The sequence below is a fragment of the Equus quagga genome, chromosome 1, assembly GCF_021613505.1.
Source record: "Equus quagga isolate Etosha38 chromosome 1, UCLA_HA_Equagga_1.0, whole genome shotgun sequence".
NCBI lineage: Eukaryota > Metazoa > Chordata > Mammalia > Perissodactyla > Equidae > Equus > Equus quagga.
Genome location: NC_060267.1, coordinates 166194944 through 166210787, shown reverse-complemented (window position 1 = coordinate 166210787; position 15844 = coordinate 166194944). Strand labels below are relative to the sequence as shown.

At 35.1% G+C, this 15844-nt stretch overlaps 1 protein-coding gene across 1 annotated transcript in view; it reads left to right on the top strand.

Moving 5' to 3' along the window:
- The window catches only part of MRPL3 (mitochondrial ribosomal protein L3), a 39850-nt gene extending 24263 nt beyond the window's left edge, over window positions 1-15587 (top strand). Inside the window, exons 7-10 of the mRNA XM_046678715.1 lie at window positions 2900-3008; window positions 8357-8434; window positions 9744-9821; window positions 13631-15587. Coding sequence (XP_046534671.1) covers window positions 2900-3008; window positions 8357-8434; window positions 9744-9821; window positions 13631-13783 — 418 coding nt within the window. The 3' untranslated portion in view covers window positions 13784-15587. The remainder of the gene's footprint in view (window positions 1-2899; window positions 3009-8356; window positions 8435-9743; window positions 9822-13630) is intronic.
- The last annotated feature ends 257 nt before the right edge of the window (window positions 15588-15844 follow it).

Genomic DNA, 15844 nt, shown 5'->3' with positions numbered 1-15844 from the left:
CTTGCTTTTGTTTTTTGTTCTCAAGTTGGGTGACAACTGAGAGAAGCAATAGAATAGATACCTGTACCACCCATGGTCAACAGGTGCACTCTATTCTGCATAATCTGAATTAAGCCAGTAATTTGTCACGTCATTTATGTTTTATCCTTTTGTTTAATGTTATTTATTGAAGAGGTTCCCATTGTACACAGTGTAACAACATGATGTATTCTCGAGCTAGACTGGAGAACAATCTGTAATTAGCCAACAGATAATTAGCACTTCAGCATACCACTTTCATCTTATAATCATTCACTCTTAAAATGAGCTAAATTATCTTCTGTAATTTATCTGGCATGTGTTTTTATTGGTGCCCACACTCGTGCTGTCTCTTTTTAAGTAAGAGATGAATCAGTTTGAGAACTCAGAGGGTCCCAGCAAACTTCCTACCAAGAATGGCCAGTGTTAGAGTGTGGTGTTTTTAAAACACATTCATTTTAGATAGTATTGCCAGTCCCCTCTCCTTTCTTCCTTAAAGTGTTATTTGCCAACACTAGGTTCACGTGGCTCTTTAGGTATTTTTTATTTTTAAATTGCCAAGCTTTTTATTTTTCAAATGTGTTTTAAAATTCAGTGTTAAGTAGAAACATCTGTTAAATTTCTGAAGCAAAATTTCGGTAAAATATGTGATTATCATAGTTTCTTTCTTAGCTGTTAATCTCCTTGCACAATTTATAGTGGTTTTTCATTTAATCTGTGTTAAATTTCTGTTTTAGCTCTTTGATCAGGAATGAGTATTATTTTGGGTTTTTGAGGCAAAAAAAAGCATTATGTACACACCGTAAGTGATGTTTTCAGTTGATTAATGTGAAGAAACTGGTGTAAGCTACATTTAAGTTCTTCATAGACAAATAATTTTTGGCTTGTGCTTTGATAATATTCAGGTGTTAGGTTCTACACGTAGTTCTTATTGTTTTTATGTTGAATTCTTGGTTTATCTAAAACAAACTGTGTTATTCATATGGGCTTACTTCAGTCCTTTACTCTCTGATAATTCTTTGTTAAATGAATACTAAAGTCCTTATGGAAATAACATAGTTTTCATAATCTTTTTGCTTTTGGTCCTTTATGTAAATGGCCTGAACTACACACTGTTTCTGTGCTTTGTTAAGGTTAGGGAACACTTCATTAAAAATATGTTGACATATCTAGTGAAAGGTGAAAAAAAATGTTCATCTTCAGAGTCTGTTAAAAACATATCTAGGGGCTGGCCCCGTGGCCGAGTGGTTAGGTTTGCGCGCTCTGCTGCGGGCGGCCCAGTGTTTCGTTGGTTCGAGTCCTGGGCGCAGACATGGCACTGCTCATCGAGCCACGCTGAGGCGGCGTCTCACATGCCACGGCTGGAAGGACCCACAGCGAAGAATATACAGCTATGTACTGGGGGGCTTTGGGGAGAAAAAGGAAAAAAAATAAAAAATCTTTAAAAAAAAACATATCTATACAGGGGCTGACCCCAAGGCTGAGTGGTTAAGTTCGCATGTTCCACTTCAGCAGCCCAGGGTTTCAGCAGTTTGGATCCTCAGCACAAACATGGCACCGCTCATCTGGCCATGCTGGGTACCACATCTGTGGGCAGGGTACCACATAGCACAACCAGAGGCCCTCACAAGTAGAATATACAGCTGTACACTAGGGGGCTTTGGGGAGAAGAAGAAGGAAAGAAAGAAAAAAGGAAGATTGGCAACAGATGTTAGCTTAGGTGCCAATCTTAAAAATATATGTATATATCTGTACAGTCTTGTAATTTATTCTAACCCTTTCGTTGTACCATTTGTACTGATATATTTGACAGAGACAAACTTTAGTAATGCTTGAACCTTAGTATTGTTTGCTTTCTACCTGTATCATAGAATGTTTCTCTGATTAGCAGAATTTTAAGAAATTGTTATTCTCTGATTTTATTTGTCCATTAGCCTCCTATTCAGAACTCGAGACCAAGATCCATCTGGTGTCTTCTAAAACTTATTCAGCATTTAGGGCATTATTATTGTTTTATTTAGTGCTCAGATGTATTGGTTATCTATTACTGCCTAACACATTACCCTAAAACACAACAGCTTAAAACAAAAAAACATTTATTACCTCACAGTTTCTGTGGTCAGGAATCACAGTACAACTTATCTGGGTGTGTCTGGCTCAGGATCTCTCACAAGGCTGCAACCAAGACATCAGTCAAGGCTGCAGGCATCTCAAGGTTCGACTTGGGGAGAATCACCTCCAAGCTCACTAACATGGCCGTTGGCAAGCCTCAGGTTCACGGTTGTTGGCTGGAGACATCCTTGCCTCATGCCTAGGATCTCTAGGATAGCTTATGATATGGCAGTTGGCTTCCTTCACAGCCTAGCAAGCGAGTGCCAGGATGGAAGCCACAGTCTCTTTGTAACCTAATGTCAGAGGTGACACCATTGCTTTTGCTATAGTTTATTCTTTAGAAGTAAGTCACTAGATCCACCCAGACCCAAAGGGAGGCGATTACACAAGGGCACGAGTACCAGGGGGTGGGATCTTAATGGTTGCCTGCCACATCTCTTATGAGGACTTTGAAACTTCTAGAAATAGACCACATTTACTATATCGTTTCACAGAATTGATGATAAAACTCCCTGTTCAGATAGAACTTTTGCTTAGCTGTTGTCTCACAATCTTGAATTAACCATTTTATATAGAATGAAACTCCAGGAAGGGGTGCAAAGCAGGATAGAGATAAAGGAATGTTCATTTTCAGTTTTGCTTGTGTAGCCTTTTCTAGTTACTTAGATAAGGAGCTTTGTTAAAACTCTAAGGTACTATCAAAAAGTGTGCAATTGGGAATATTTTATGTGCTGTTCATTATGTAAATTCTCATGTTTATCTTGTTCAGTATTGGTAAAGGTTTTCAAGGTGTCATGAAAAGATGGGGATTTAAAGGCCAGCCTGCTACTCATGGTCAAACAAAAACCCACAGGAGACCTGGAGCTATTTCAACTGGTGTAAGTATAACTTAGTAATGCTCTTTTTAATGCTAAATATTCAACTTTTGCACATATAGTGCTTAGTCTGTCCTTGGGATCCAGTCGCATAATTTTAATCTGACTCTAGGCAGGTCCTGGTGCTTGTCACACTTTTATGGGTCCTGGCATCACTGACTTTCCAGAGCCAGACTTGAATCATTTAGTTATAGCCCACACACTTACAGCCAGTATTCTCAGTACTTTTCTGCCTACTTTCTCATTCCCTTCTGTCTCCCATCCTACCCAGCTGCAAAAAATAAAAGATTAGATAGGATGCCCATCCATCTAGTCCCACTGGTTTCTTCACAGATTCCTTTTTGCCTTGAAAGAGACAATTGGGAAAGATTGTCAAGGACGATATCACGGTGTAAGGGAAAAGTGGTAGAGAAGAAATGGAGAAATAAACAATAAGAGCATAGAAAATAGAGAAGGACTTTTGTATGGCTAATTCAGTCATACTTGATACTTGATATTTGATACTTGATATTGTGTTATCAAGCTGTTTAGTTTTTGCACTTTTTTGCAAGAATGTGGGGAAACAGGCATTCTCATACGTCGCTTGTGAGAATACAAAATACTGCATCCTTTATGGAGGGGAATATGGCAATACCTAGGAAAGCTACAAGGTGTTTACTTTGACGCAGCAATCCTACTTTTATGGATTACCCTGAAGATATTCTCTTAAAAATATAAAAATGCTTTTGCACAAAATTAGTCATTGCTACAGTATTTATAATTAGAAGCATAAATGTCTGTACTTGGGAATTTGAATGGATGAACTGTGGTCCATCTGTTCAATAGAATACTATGCAGCTGAAAAAAGAATGAGTAGGTCATTATGAAACAATGGAGTTATTTCCAGAATGTAAGGAAATGCATATGTTATCTGCTTATTTTTGCAACAAGGAGGACCAAAAAGATAAACCAGAAACGAACGAGATTGGTTACCTATAGGGGATGGGTGGGGAACAGTATGGAAGGGCTTAGGAAGTGGCAGAAGTGACACTTCCCTAGATATACTTTTTGTTATACTTTTTTACTTTGGGAATCATGTTAGTGTTTTACACATTCAAAATAAAAACAAAGATGAAGGGGAAAATCCATAATGGAGTATCATTGGAAAATGAACCTAACTCTTTCAAATGAATAACATAACCACACTGACGGTGGTGAGGAAGAGGGGACTGACTCAACTAACTTTTGAACACAGTAGTTGGCTATGTACCCTGAGTCTAAATTTAAAAAGTACTGTGCACAAGTGTTGAATTCTGTTTGTTTTTTGCAGTGATATTAGTTAGCAATTCTGAAGTAGTTTTCTGTGAATTGTAGGATTGAGCGTAAGTAAATATATTGAGAATGGGAGCCAAGTTTCTCACCATTAGAGAAGGGTGTTAAGGTATGAAAAGGAGGGAAATTAGAATGAGCCCTTTAATGTTGATTTCAAATCCTGGGTATCAGTATACATTTACTGTTTGTGTAATATAAAGAAAGAGCAAAATAAATACAGGTGTGTGTGTGTGTGTGTGTATAGATATTTATGTCTTAGCTCTGTCTACTGAAAGGACTTAAAAGCAAAGATGTTCCATAGCAGTGAGCATACCTAGAGCCTAAATCTTGATTTCTAAATGCCATTCCCCACTGAAAGGAACTAGGGTTCTTTGGAGAAATGGTTGATTTCATGCATGGGGCAGGAAGATTACAAGATGAACCCAAAACAGCTTGTTCAAGAAAGCAAGGAAGTGCTTAAAAAATGATAGGTACATGGAAAGGACACAGAAGCCAGCTCAAATCAGCTCTCACTTGCAAAAATTGGGACAGTTTGATCTGAAAACCAAAAAAATGATAGTAACAGAGTTCATGGAATAAAATTAGCATCCATGAGCTCACACTGACACAAATAAATAAAATGAATGGATAGGTTAATAAATAAATGGGAGAAAGATAACTGCTCTTCCTTATAGTATAATCCCAGCTAATAAATGGGGAAGGAAAGATGGAGTTAGAATTACACTCTTTGACAGCCATCATAGGAATAATAGATTCAGCCAGGAATTATCAATGGATGCTAAAACAAGTGGTGAAAGTTTGATGGAGACTAATTATTTACATAGTCCCAGAACAAATTGCCTATTAACTACAAAGGGAAAAATAATAACCTTAGAGTTGATTAACCTAGTGGACACATCCTTAACTAACTGATCAGCATTATACATCACCAGTAATTGGACAAACCAACATAATAAGCCACGTGATTGCTTCCCAGAAAAGCATACATCATTGCTTCTCTGGTGATTCCTGCCAGAAATGCATCACCTATAGCTAGTCCGGAGAAACATCGGACAAACCCAAAGTGAGTAATATTCTGCAAAATAATTGGCTTGAACCCTTCAAAAAGGTCAAGGTCCTGGGGGCTGACCTGGTGGTGTAGTAGTTAAGTTCACGTGCTCTGCTTTGGCAGCCCGGGGTTCACATGTTCGGATCCCGAGCAAGGACCTGCGCACTGCTCATCAAGACATATTGTAGCAGTGTCCCATATACAAAATAGAGGAAGATCGGCACAGATGTTAGCTCAGCAGCAGTCTTCCTCGAGCAAAAAGAGGAAGATTGGCAACAGATATTAGCTCAGGGCCAGTCTTCCTTACCAAAAAAAAATGTCAAGTTCATGAAAGACAAGGAAGGGCTGAGGAGCTGCTCCAGATTTAAGGAGACTAAAGAAACATGACAACTAAATGCAATGGATAATTCTGAAGTGGATCCTTGACTTGGAAAAAATAGCTATAATGAGCACTGTTGGGGCAGTTGACAAAATTAGAATGTGGACTGTAGATTAGATAATATGTTCAGATTTCAGAGTTTTATAACTGTACTCTGGTTGTATAAGGGAATACCTTGTTCTTAGAAGATATACCCTGAAATACATACACGTAAAGGAGTATCATGTCTGCCACCAAATTTCAGATGGTATCGAGAAGCTGTGCATACAGAGTGAATGGTAAAGCAAATGGGGCAACATGTAAACAATTGGTCAATTTGGGTAAAGAGTATGAGAGTTTTTGTATAAAAATAATACAAAAATTCTCATGCAAAAATAGCTTTTTTATAATTGTAAAATTATATAGTTATAAATTGTATAAAAATAAAAAGTTATAAAAATTAAGTTGATCATAGACATAAGTTTAAAAGCTAAAACTATAAAACCCTTTTAAGAAAACAGTAAATCATCATGACCTTGAATCAGGCAAAGCCTGAGCTATAAACGACATCAAAAGTACAAGTAACAAAAGAAAATATAGGTAAATTAGACTCATCACAATTTAAAACTTTCGTGCTGCAGACAGTACCACCAAGAAAATGAAAAGACAACTCACAGAATGGAGGAAAATACTTACAAATCATGTATCTGCTGAAACTTGTATCCACAATATATGAAGAACTTTTACAACTCAATAGTAAACAGATAAATAACCCAATTGAAAAGTTGACAAAGGACTTGAATAGACATTTTTCCAAAGAACATCTACAAGTGGTCAATAAACACATGAAACTCTGCTTAGCAACTTTAGTCATTAGGGAAATGCAAATCAAAACTACACTGAGATACCACATCACACACACTGGGATGACTATAATTAAAAAGACGGATAATCACAAATGCTGGCAAGAATGTGCAAAAATTGGACCCTCATACATTGTTGATGAGAATGTAAAAATCGTACAGCTGCTTTAGAGAAAACTGTTTGGCAGTTGCTAAAAATGTTACCTGTAAAGTTACTTATGACCCAGCAATTCCAATCCTAGGTATATACTGAAAAGAAATGAAAACATGTACAAAAAATTGTGCTTGAATATTCATAGCAACATTATTCATAATAGCCAAAAAATAGAAACTACCTAAATGATCATCACTTGGTGAGTGGATAATAGATTTTAATTCATACAATAGTATTTAGCAATAAAATGGAGTGAAGTATTGGTACATGCTGCAATGTGGATGAACCTTGAAAACGTGCGAAGTGAAAGAAGCCAGTCACAGTAGACTACATATTATATGATTCCATTTATGTGACATGTCCATCCTAGGCAAATCTATAGAGAGGAAAGAAGATTACTGGTTGCGCAGGGCTGGGAGGGTTAGAGGGAGCGACCACTAATAGGTGTGAAATTTCTGTTTTGGATTGATGAAAATGTTCTAAAATTGATTGTGGTAATACACAACTCTGAATATACTAAAAACATTAAATTGTATGCTTCAAATGGTGAAATGTGTGGTGTGTGAATTATATATTAATAAAGCTCTTTTAAAAATTAAGCATATAGAAGAACCTAGTCTTGTGACTCAAGTTAGTTATCATGAAATAGACTATTCAGTTTGTGTAAATACTTCCATTAAGGATTGGCTAGTAAGTGCATTTATAATCCTAAGAGTTCGGGTATACTTTTAATGAGAGTATAAATGTAAGTGGACAGGGCAGTTAGTCCTTAGTAATGTAATGTTAAGCACAGTGCTTATCACAGAGTGTATTTGTAGAGTGAATAAAGGTGATACTTAGTCTCTAATATTCAGAATTGTCTTTTAAGCTGTGTTAGTTACATAGTAACCAACTCTAATGTTTGATGAGCCACTTCCACTGGGAGTTTTGCCTGTTAATGTGAGAGTAGTGATGCAAAAGTGATTATATTCCAAGAATTCCTCTGTCATGAGCAGCTTTCCAATTTTAGATGTAATTCAGATTTGCTCCTTTAGATGTAGAACTATTATGCATTACCAAAGCCAAAATCAGAGAGACCGTGTGAAGCTATTTGATTTATGTGAATCAGAGACAAAAGAGGGCTGGACAAACTCAATATTCTGCTAATTGACTCTGTCCTTTAATCATTCTGGTGAAAGAAAGCCACGTCAAAAGCAAGGGTGGGCAGTAGGACCGTTCCAGCCACAGTGGAGCGGAGTCCATTAGGGCAGTTAATACAGAAGATTAGTGAAGACGGGCCAGGCAGGCCTTTTGGTTTGTTTTGAATGGTGGTGTGATGTGCTTGTATGTCCTTTGTTTTCCTTTTTAACTTCTTAACCAGTATTAGCTCTGTTGCTGCTCTCTTGTTACAGTTTTTCTCCTAAATGTGTTTCTTAGTCTGTATTTATTTCGTTTGGGAAGGAAATCCTCCAGGGGTAAATGTATCTAAATACGTATTTAGTTCTTTACTGGGGCCTAGCAGAATGGGAAAAAAATAAAGCATTTTAATAATTCCTGTCTTAGTTTGCATTTCAGTTTGATCAGTACTGTTTGAAATTGAGAGTACTTAAAAGTGTTAATTTTGATTCTCTCATTTAGGATGTTGCCAGAGTCTGGCCTGGAACTAAAATGCCTGGACAAATGGGCAACATAGATAGGACAGCATATGGACTGAAAGTAAGTTTCTTAAGTGGCTCTTTTTAGGGATAAATTAATGCTTAAATGCAAAGGCACCAGAATGTGTGTTTAATGTGTGTCTGTGTATGATTGTTCTAACAGGTTTTACAGTTATTGAGAGGTGGAGGATATGTGAACTGTTTGTGTTGTCGTTGTAGTAGTTATGTGTTCATTTAACATCCAAGCAGTGGACTGTGCAGTCCTTAAAAAGAAAACATCAGCATCTACTGTTTGACCTGGAAAATTTCCACAGGATGTTGTTACATGAAAAAAAAGATTCGGGTTCTTATGTATAAAAGAGTGAACAAAAGCTCTCTCTCTCTATGTTGGCATGCCATGACGTAGACACAGAAAAGTGGAAGGTTATATGTGAGATGTGTTAGGGGATGGACGCGGATGTGGGTGAGGAGGAGGAAGGAAGAGATAGTACTAAAAAAAGATTGTGCTATACATCCATCTTTATAAAATAATTATATATATTTAAAAGGAGGAAGTTATGTTCACTCTCTACTAACTTGAAGAATGTATGTAATATCTAAGAGAAAACAGGCTGTATTATAATGGGTGCTATATAATTATATTTTTATTACAACAACTAATGTTTATATATAAACGCATATATGTTTCAAAGTATAGAAAGTACAAATAAGAAAATAAGCCACCCACAAGAACAACACCCAAAGATAACCACTGGTCACATTTTGGTGCATGTTCTTCCAGTCTCTACTCTAAATACATTTTATTTATAAATTTTGACCAGCAGAATTTTTAAAAATTTTATATAATTAAATCTATTTTCCCCAGAATACTTTTTCTCAGTACCATTTCTTGACCATTCTCTCCCATTTGTGTAAATTTTTTCTCCATGTGAAGATCTGTTTGAGAGCCATCTGCTCAACACACTTATTTTTTAAATTAGACTCAGAAAGGTTGTGACTTCCCCAGTTTCTAGTTGCAGCAAGCTGGTATTAACTAAAAATAAAATAAAAGTGAATTTCCACTTCTTATTCCTAATGATGCCAGCAGAGTCCATTGAGATATCCAAGTAGTCTTGATCATTCAGTCACTTGTATATTTAAAATGAGAGTTTGCTGCCACTTCCATAAGACATACCTGTTCTAGTCTCATGTTATAAGTCATCTGTAGGATTTGAATTTTTTGATTTCTCAGTCAACATTTTGAAGTGCTAATTTGGTTTTCACTTTATAGGCTGCTTATAGCCTCAGCTATTAGTAACATACTGTTTATTTTAATAAAGTATATTCTCAAAGTTTTAACTTTTAAGATTTGATTTCATTTCTCACTTTAGGTATGGAGAATAAACACAAAGCACAATATAATCTATGTAAATGGTTCTGTACCTGGACATAAAAATTGCTTAGTAAAGGTATGTATAACTGTATTTATTTTCCATTGTTCCATATATGTGGCTGTGTGCCATAAATTCTCCTTTGACCTATAAATGTGGCTTGAAAATAAATGGCTTTTTTCCACATGAATTTCTGCTAAATTTTTCTGCTTTTTGGTAGCTCCTAAATGAAAAAATTGCCAGGATAATCTGTACCCAATGTCTATAAAACCATGAACCTGCAGTAAGGATAGGGCCAGTAAGCAGAGTCTCTTCAGAAATATAAAAAGGGTTTTAGGGTAACTATTGCCAGAATATCAATGTATTTCTGTCCTTCCAAAGGAAAACTTTTTAGGTTTTAAGAGTACTTTGACAAAGGAACCAGAAGTACATGAGGTGGAAATTAAATGAGTCAACAGGAAAGATGGTTAAAAGTAGACATTTTAAGGAGAGATTTTGTTTTTTTTTTATTACTGTCATTGCTCTGATTACATCTTTGTGTGTTCCTTAAAAATACACATGTTCATTTTTCTGTTCAAAAACATAAAGTAGAAGAAGAAAACAAATGTGTACAGGATAGATTTGAAGAAAAACTCTTAAGCTCTCAGAGACTTATTTGCATCAAATAAAATACAGAATAAATATTCTGCCTGGGATTGAGGCCAACATACTACAAAGTGAGAGATCCCTTTTGAATTTTGAGTCTTCCATTCTGAAAATAAATTTGTAGTAGACGTGATGTCAGCTATTCTCTGAAATATATTCTTCATTAATTTTCCAATAATAACAACAAAATAGGTGAAACTTAAATCTCAGATTTTTAAGCTTGGGTCTTTCTCTATGTATTGTTTTTCATTTCTTAAAGTAGGTTCCATTACTAGCATAAGGTACAATGTTTTTTTTTAATCTTACACTAGTTAAAATTTCTTTTCTGGAACTCCTCACTTTTGACTGGATTATTCTTAATTTTCTTAAAGAAAAAATGCATTTGATGAATTTTTGCAAATTCTTTTTTCTTTTTTAACTTGAAGGTTTTAGAGGTTTAAGTGGATTTCTAGTGTCTTAAGTGTCCCAGTCATGCACACAATGACAGGTAGTTGAAACCAGCAGGTTGTCATTGTACTTCTCATAACATTTTGGTTTCATAATTCAATGTATCCCTACCTCCACATTCTGGACTTGTTACATGTTATAAATATCAACCTTAAATGAGAAAAAAGGAAATTGATTATTTTCCCTAATAAACTTATACCAAATAGCAGGTGGATTTTTAAATGTTGTCAAATCCTCCTTTTCTCCCCATTTTGCTGCATACACAATTCTAGGCTGACTTTCCAGCTGAACTTTACTACTGCTGTGATTTCTCAGGTACCATTCTCAGCATCTTCTTTGACACCAGCAAGGATGAATAGGTCAACTGTCTTGAAAAACCATAATATATGCAGTGATATTCTGATCTGGTTGTTATAAACAGCTTATAATCAGCAACATTTGTTACTCAGATTTTCCACCCACTTCCATAAAAGATTACTTCCAAAAAATTAACTCCCTTAATGGATGATGGCGTGCTGTCACTGAAGACACTTAGAAGGTACTCCAAAGGCAGTTCGAAAAGACGTGTCCAAACATATTTTGAGAAACAAAAGCATCAGAGAAATGTCTACTCTACTTTGAACTGTTAATGCACTGGTGAATATATTTGCAATAAACATTTTGATAAAAAAGAATTCATCTTGAAAAAAGACTTTGAATTTTGGTGTGTAAACAATTATCTTTTGGACCCTAAACAATGTTAGGTGTCCCAAACATTAAGGTGAGGGTTTGGGAAAGTGTTTTGTGGCTTGTGTTTTCAATGTCAGAAGCTTGGTACACATTTTGACAACATTCACTTTTTCCATTCTTCCAAGTGATTCCATAGCAGGTGAATAAGCCCCCTTGCTGTTGGGGACTGAGGCACTTCCTACTGGACAAGCAGCCTCCTTATTAACATCCACTCACCCCACAGGAGCTTTTGTTCCCTCAGTACAAGTCTACTGATAATTTTTTTCTTATTTTGAAGTTAGAAAAGGTAGTCTTAGGGATGATCAACCTGTCTAATGTAAGCTTTTTTTATTGTTGTTTGGATTCACTAAAAATATTAAGAGGACCTGAAGAACTGTTATTTACAGCATAATGTAGTGTATGTTATTAAATGCTATTCATGTGTGCTCGTCCCTATATTCTAATTTATAATCTAAGTTTATTTTCAGATATACCTGGGGTTGTTTTGGTGTCCTTTCCCCCACCTTTCCTCAAACGATTTGAACTGGTTTGCTAATATACATAAATATAAAAAAGAAAGGTAGATAGGTGAGGGAATCTTAGTGTAGGCAGGAGTAAGATTAAGTGAACAAAAATACATACCATAGAGTCTTGCGCATTTGTTAAAGATGGGCTGCAGACTTTTGACCCTCCACTTTAAAGCCATCAAGACAAAAGATATTTAGATAAGATGTCATCATTTGTGTTTCAAATGAATGAATTATATATAGTAGTGTAGCATTTACAATTAGAATATATAAGCACTGCTTTTGTCTGAAGTGTTCCTGAGGTTTGTAAAAATGTAAATATAACTGAGAATTAGCTATTTAGGTTATTTATGACTAAATTTTCACATTTATCAAATTAGCACAGGAAGTTTTGTTATTGTTGGTTTTGTTTATTTTCTTGGGTTTTATTTTCAATTCTGAATTCTGAGACAGTTTAAATTGGTAAGAATATGACTTCTTTTTCAAAGTTAAAGTTCAACCCAAGATTAGTGCATTGGAAAAAAAATTAAACAAGTTTATTTTCTTCTGGGCAAATTACGGTAATTTCTTAGAACAATTTTAATGAGAGAGATTAAAATAGATATGTTTTTCTGTACTTAACTGTTCCTAGCAGCTGTGTACTTACTTCAACCAAATTATTCATTTCTTTTTGCCAAAATGATTATGCCTTATTTTACTCTGTGTGTATAATTACATGGAATTTTTTTTCTCTTTGAATGAAGGCTGTAGAGTGAGGCAGAAGCTTTAAAGAACCCAATAATATTTTCCAAAAATAAAACCCAATATTTTAGATCATATCAGTTTCTGTACTATTACTTCTCTGGTTTATGAATTCACAGATAGAATTAGAATATTTTTAGAATATAAAGAGTTAATAGAGCTATTAGAAAGACTTATGGCTGTATTATTATTGTTTTTGCCAAGTATTATTCAGTCCTTAGCTTCTCAATGAGAATGCTGCTTTTTAAATGTAAGCTAATTTCCTTAATAAAACTTGATATTTTTGGTTATGTGCCTTTAGAATTAAGACTAACAAAAATACTAGGTAAATTTTATTTTCTTTAAGCTCAGCTCAAAAAATTTATGATAGAAAATAATAAAAAGATAATGTGAGTAGATAATCAAACCAGTAATTAAGAAGTAGATAGTAATACCTTTTGGATATATAGTTTATATTTGAAAAATCAATTTAGATATAATTAATATTTAAGTAGTAATTGTAAATTTTAATTTATCCTATTGGGCAGTTCTAGAGATTTGTAAGTTATAGACAAGATATAAATTAATAGAGTAATTTTATTCCTGTGAGAGGGCTGATTAACTTGAGGAAGATTGTGTTTCTCTCATTGGATTAATTAAATTTACTGGAATAAAAAGAATACATTGAGTTCCTTGTGCTTTATATATATAAAAGAGTTATTCCCGTTAGAAAATGTAGGAACAGATATTCTTTGATTATAAATAATAAGTAAAGTAGAGTATCTTTAAATAATGTAATTGGTAGCACTTATTAATAAGATCTTTGCCTCCTCCCTGCAGATCAAAGATTCTAAACTGCCTGCATATAAGGACTTCTGTAAAAATCTGCCGTTTCCTACGTATTTTCCTGATGGAGATGAAGAGGAGCTACCAGAAGATTTGTATGATGAAAATGTGTGTCAGCCCAGCTCACCTTCTATTACATTTGCCTAACCTCGTTGGACATGGCAGAACCTCACATGTTCTGTGAGCTTTGATGAGCCAGAACAATAATAGAACTAGGAATTAAATTTCCCTTTGTTAGTCACAGCAATGCCACACCTTTCACCTTCGTCAAGAAATGATGCATAGGGACATCATTCAGCCCCCAACTGAATTTTATTTTAAAAAATTACCATGTGAAACAAATCAGTTAAGTAGATTGGATATACCAAATTTGGATGGATTGGCAGTTTGCATATTAGCTAAATCTTTGTAATATGTGGGCCTCATTCTATTTTTACTACATATTTCTCAGGTTATCTTAAGATGTTTATAAATTTATCTTCTTTTATTAAAGTTTATCTGTTTTTGTGAAGAGGTAGTTGTGGAACAGTGGCCAACCATCTAAGATTGTGACTGTGGTACAACCTGTTTACATAGAAGAAACCATTTCCGAAAATTCATTTTTATCCTTCTTCTACACTTCATAGCCCTGAAGAGAGAAAGGAAGATTTTTATTTAAATAACAGAAATATGTATGTTAAAGGCTTGACAAAGGAAGGACAATAAAATCATGAATTATGGATCTGATTTACCCTTTGGTTCGGAGGAATAGTTATTTTTTAGTTTGATCACTCAACGATAAGATAGTTGTTATCATTTTTCCTTGATGCCTTCCAAAAAGGATTTGAGGTAACTTGGGATTGTACATTCAACAAAGTTATTAATCACCTATTACTGAAAATGTTAATGGCCCCTGGGTTTCTCTTCATTGTATGAAACTAAAATGTGTTTACTAATGGCTACTTATGATAAATAATTAAGTTTAATAATGGAAGTATAAGCAGGCCCCATTTAACTACTGGATTTCCTCTGGACCAGATTCCTGACAATCCACAGAATCCAACTTTTAACCCCAGATGATTTCTGAGACTTGATTCGTATGGTCACCTAAGAGACTTACTAACCATAGTGTTAGGTCTCCGTGTGATTTCCTGATAACTAATGGATTTGTTATTAAAAGGTCCAACAATATTTTCCTGCCCATATTGCATTTCTCTCAATTTTAAATCCAAATGCAACAACATCTTTCTTAAAGTTTTTGTTTACACTTCATCTCATTCTATTAAAGATTTGTGACAATTGATGGGAAATCCATGTAATAAAGTAGTAAAGTAAGAGAAAAACATGTAGGATGATATAAATTAGAATAGGTGGGGGATTGGGAAGTAGTAGAGCCAATATAATGTAGCTGAGCAGGCTATGACATGAAGAGTTTTAATATTCAGTTTGGCTCTGAGCTTCCTGGGTACCAAGGTAAAACACAGCGTTCGTCTGTTACATATTTCTCTTTAATCATGAGTTCCTCAAGAGGAATTATTTTAAACTGGAGGAAGTCTTGGTCACCACACCATTTTTATTAAAAACAAAAATAACATCAAACTAGAAATTCCTACTTGTTAAAAGATAACTCCAGCAAACACCATACTCAAGGATAAAGTATTAGATGCATTCTTGTCAGAATTCAAACAAGGATGCCCTTTACTATGTCTATTCAACAATATTCTTGGAGTTCTTAGCCAGTACAATAAGACAAGAAAAAGTAATATAAATATTGGAAAGTAAGAACAAATTTCATTACAGGCATACCTCAAAGATACTGCGGGTTCAGTTCTAGATCTCTGCAATAAAACGAATGTTGCCATAAAGCAAGTCCTCAATGTTTTGGCTTCCCAGTGCGTACAAAAGTTATGTGTACACTATACTGTTATCCATTGTGTGTAATAGCATTATGTCTAATAAAACAATGAACATACCTGAATTAAAAAATACTTTGGCTAGCTCTGTGGCTGAGTGGTTGAGTTCATGCACTCTGCTTCGGTGGCCCAGGGTTTCACCAGTTTGGATCCTTGGCATGGACCTGGCACCACTCATCAAGCCATGCTGAGGTGGCATGCCACATAGCAGAACTAGGTGGACCCATAACTAGAATATACAATTGTGTGCTGGGGGCCTTTGGGGAGAAAAAGAAAAAAAAAAGATTGGCAACAGAAGTTAGCTCAGGGCCACTCT